The sequence below is a fragment of the Hipposideros armiger genome, unplaced genomic scaffold (assembly GCF_001890085.2).
Source record: "Hipposideros armiger isolate ML-2016 unplaced genomic scaffold, ASM189008v1 scaffold_519, whole genome shotgun sequence".
In the NCBI taxonomy this organism is placed as follows: Eukaryota; Metazoa; Chordata; class Mammalia; order Chiroptera; family Hipposideridae; genus Hipposideros; species Hipposideros armiger.
The window spans coordinates 511,439-515,488 of record NW_017731869.1 but is presented as its reverse complement, the minus strand read 5'-3'; the positions used below and the strand labels follow the sequence as shown (position 1 = coordinate 515,488).

The 4,050-nt window shown below is 40.8% G+C and overlaps 1 protein-coding gene across 1 annotated transcript in view; it reads left to right on the top strand.

Annotated features, from left to right (window-relative positions):
• The window catches only part of CARMIL1 (capping protein regulator and myosin 1 linker 1), a 337,821-nt gene that overhangs the window by 233,282 nt on the left and 100,489 nt on the right, over positions 1 to 4,050 (top strand). Inside the window, exons 20-21 of the mRNA XM_019668166.1 lie at positions 960 to 1,028; positions 3,747 to 3,840. Of these exons, the coding sequence (XP_019523711.1) occupies positions 960 to 1,028; positions 3,747 to 3,840 (163 nt within the window). The remainder of the gene's footprint in view (positions 1 to 959; positions 1,029 to 3,746; positions 3,841 to 4,050) is intronic.

Below are 4,050 nucleotides of genomic sequence, written 5' to 3'. Positions count from 1 at the left end.
ATGACATTTAGGACATCAAGGGTAATATGACAATAGCTCTAGTGGCCAGTCCAGAAAAAGAGTTCCAGAATTGCTTTGAAGGGTGGACTAGGTGCTGGCGTCGGTACATAGCTTCCCAAGGGGAGTACTTCGAAGGTGACCATAGTGACATTTAGCAATGAGGTATGTAGCACTTTTTCTAGGATGAGTTTGCAAACTTAATTGTCAAACCATATGTATGTAGAGAAGGTCATTGAGATTAGGAATGGAAGCAATTAGAGGTTGTGAGCTTAGATCATCCAGACAAATAAGTGCCATTTCATGTGTCAGGTGAATTGACAGGTCCGAAACTGCCTGTGAAGTATTCACATTCTTAAGGTAAAATGATAATTTTTTTCGAAAATAGATTTTGTTTAAAAAAGTAAACAACCTCCTATTTATAGTAACTGAGTTTTTGCTGGAAGAACAAGGAGGGGTTCCTGGGATAGCTGATTACACCATGTCAGGGAAATGATGAAAACATACACAAATAGAACAAGATCCCCTCTAGTTGTTTAAAATGTAAAAGTCTTAGTACCTGGAATTCTTTGTGTTGGACACAAGACTGCTTAGCATCTTTTGTAAGTAGTTTGAGTCTCATACATGAATATTCGACTACCGTTGGGATAATATCAGAGAAAAATGATTTTAGACTTCTCTGGCTAGTAAAACATTAATGGTAAGTTAATGTGTGCACTGTTCCTTTTAAGTATGATTTTTTTCATACTATTTGAGCAGTAGATGTGTTAAGAATGTAATGTTGGGGGAACACTCATCCTTGCTTTGTTTGAAACAAGGTTGCACATTATTCCTTGCTCACATAATGCCATTGTATCAAAATTCCTAGACAGTGTTACCTGTAAGAGATTTATCTTCAATGGGAGACTCGTTTCTTTCATTCCTAAGTGTCTAATCATTTATGTGATTTGGTTTTTAAACAGGACTGTCATATGGGACAAGAACAACATTACTGCACAAGGCTTTCAAGATATAGCTGTTGCTATGGAAAAGTAAGTTTTCATTAGGACTGCTTCTGAAAAAATGCAAAGATCCATTGGTGTCTGTGTGATCTGTGGGGTAACAGAAGTAGCTGTAGACTGGGAATCAGATGATCAGAGTCAGAGTTGGTCTACTGCTCACCAGCCATGGGACCCCCAAAGATGTGGATTTTCTCCTGGTGTGAGTTTCTGCATCTCTGAAGTGAGGGTAGATGCATGTTCTGTCAGAGAGGCCACACAATGATTGCCTGGCTTCGTACTGCTATGGTTTCACAGTCCGTCTCCACTGGGTCTTGCTTTTTTGCTCATTATGACAACTTTGAATCTGGTGGTAACAAGAAAGTTGAGGTCCAGAAAACAAAAATGAAGTTGATAGATGGCAAAGTTAGGGCTAACTTGTCTCATTACTGTAAAAAGCTTTCTTTTGACCTTGGTAACTAGAGTCTGCAATTATTATTTATTGTCAGATTTACTTTCCCAGTAAACCAGATGAGGAAATCATAATGCAAACGTGACTGGAAAAAAATGCTAGAAATCTGGTTCTTGCTGAGCTTTTTAATCCTCATTATATTCTATAGGCAAAAATGATCAAAGCAGGCTTATATTATTACAAATGAGAGTTTACAAAATGTGGATGAGAAATAAGGAGCCAGTAGCATAGAAGTCAGTCCCCTGGGGAAGGGGTGCTCATTATTTTGTGTGTTCCCAGATTTCGCTCCATGCGTGATGCCTCTTAACTGGAGTTCTCTTGCCCATTATAGTGCTGTGGAGACAACCCTCCATTCAATCCCCAGCTTTAGTGCCTACAAGCCTACGATCCTGAGCAAGGCATTTCACCTCCCTGATTAATTATTTTATAACGTGAGAAAGTTGGAGTAAATTATCTCTAAGTGCCTTTCTGCTTCTAAATCCTGTGGTTCTACTCTAGCCAGGAAGTCCAAGTTGCTGCCACCACAGGTCATCACTAAACATGGGTGAGGCAGCTTGCACCATCCAGTCACCAGGTCCCCTCTCCCTGGAGCCTTCTGTGACTGCAGGGCCACCTATAATTACTCCTATTCACCACAAAACTTCCGAATGGACGCATTTTATTTTTTTACAATAGCTGTATTTGACTGCTAACAGCACAGTTGCCACCCGGATGATGTTGTAGACTGCCAGCCCAGAGGAGGCTTTGTGAGAAGCCAAGAGCGTGCACACCCAGTCCTCACCGTTTCCAGGTTGATGGTGGGACTCCATGGAACACAGTTGGTTACATACTGTGTGCTCCAAGATGCCAGTGGTTCAAAACCACATTTGGTTTCAATAAACTCTGCTGGCCTATAGCATGATCAGAATTGGACAAGGGAAAAGAAAATCTTCAAGGCTGCAAAAAAACCTTATTGTCTCTGAGTTTCAGTTGACTGGCTCCTCTTAAACCAAACAAAAACAATTTTACTAAGGTAAAAATTGAAGTTATAGAAACAGCAGCCTTTTCTTTGCCTGTTATTTTACATTAAACCACCTTATAAGTTGGACTGGATGAAGAACGTTTTTTCCATTAAATATCCATCCAGATTACTGTTATTATTAAGATGATTGTTTATCTTTTTTTTATTATTTCTTCATCATTAGTTACTTATTTTGGGAATTAGTTGTTAGTGAACTCTTTCAATAGAATAATCTAAATATTTGTAAGAATCACACTGTGAGTGCTGCCTGTAGTTTAGACACAGAAAACAAGACGGCTGACTGCGTGATTCCAGGGCACTAGGAGAACACCCCAGTTGCCACCATATGGCCCCAAAATATCATTCTTCCTGGGTGTCGTTGTAGACATGGACAGATGCATTTTGGGTTGGGAGAGAAGGCATGTCCAGAGCTAGAGTTTGCTGTAGGGGAGCAGGTGTCTGCGATCATCTGTGCACATAGCTGTTTGTAGCAGGGCTAGAATCAAAGGCTGGATTGCAGATTCAGAGTCTGTGTGTTTTCCTCACACGAAGTGACTCACCCTTGCACTTTTGTGTCTAATCAGCTGGTCAGCCGTGGTGAGGTAATGTGGACACAACACTCCACAGGGGCTTCGTTTGGTATCCAGAGCCTGGTGGACTCGGACTGGTCATATTTGCAAACTGCAGAGACCTGCAGTGGTCAGGGTGCTGAGCCAGACAGGAAGCTGCTCCCAGCAACATTTCTGAAGACAGTCCTTTGTCTTGGACTTGCTTATTTAAAGGAGCCCAGAGCCTGAACAGACTGTTTTTGTGGATGCTAACGCCCTTGCTTTTGCAAACACATGTTTTGTTTTGATTTTCAATTTTTCCTCTAACCGTTTGCATCTGGCTGTCACCTGTGGACACTGTGCTGATCCAGTACATTGAGATCTACTGGTGACTAAAACCCAAGCAGCAGCAAGTTGATGCTGGACTTTTCTTTCGAGGCTTTCTCTCAGTCCATCTTTCCAGTCCCATTTTGAACATTTTGTCCTCGATGTAATTGAAAACTGAAAACAAAACAAAAACCACATTCTTAAAGGTTGTGTCAGTTTTGGCAGATGACCTGAGTTGACGAGGTCCCCATGGTGCTGCCACATGGATATGAAAGCTGGTCTGCAGTCCGGGGGCCTAAGATGTGCTGGTCATTTAGAAGTTTCTGAGATACTCTGGCAACTATCTTTTGGGATTTTAAAAAAAACTGATGAATTAAAGTAATAGGATATTTTTAAATAAACACATCATTTCCTCCCTTTTCTAGGAATTACACACTGAGATTTATGCCAATCCCTATGTATGATGCATCTCAAGCCCTCAAGACCAACCCTGAAAAAACAGAAGAGGCTCTGCAGAAGGTATTGCAGAATCAGTAGCTGAATTATAATAAGTTGGCTCTGCAGAAGGTATTGCAGAATCAGTAGCTGAATTATAATAAGTTCACATGTGAACTGAGTTATGTTCATGATAATCCTGAACATATGAACAGTACAATGTCTTTTACAAAGCTTTTTTCACATTTGCTTGTATTCTGAGGATCATGACGGGCATAATGCGTGAATGGGGGA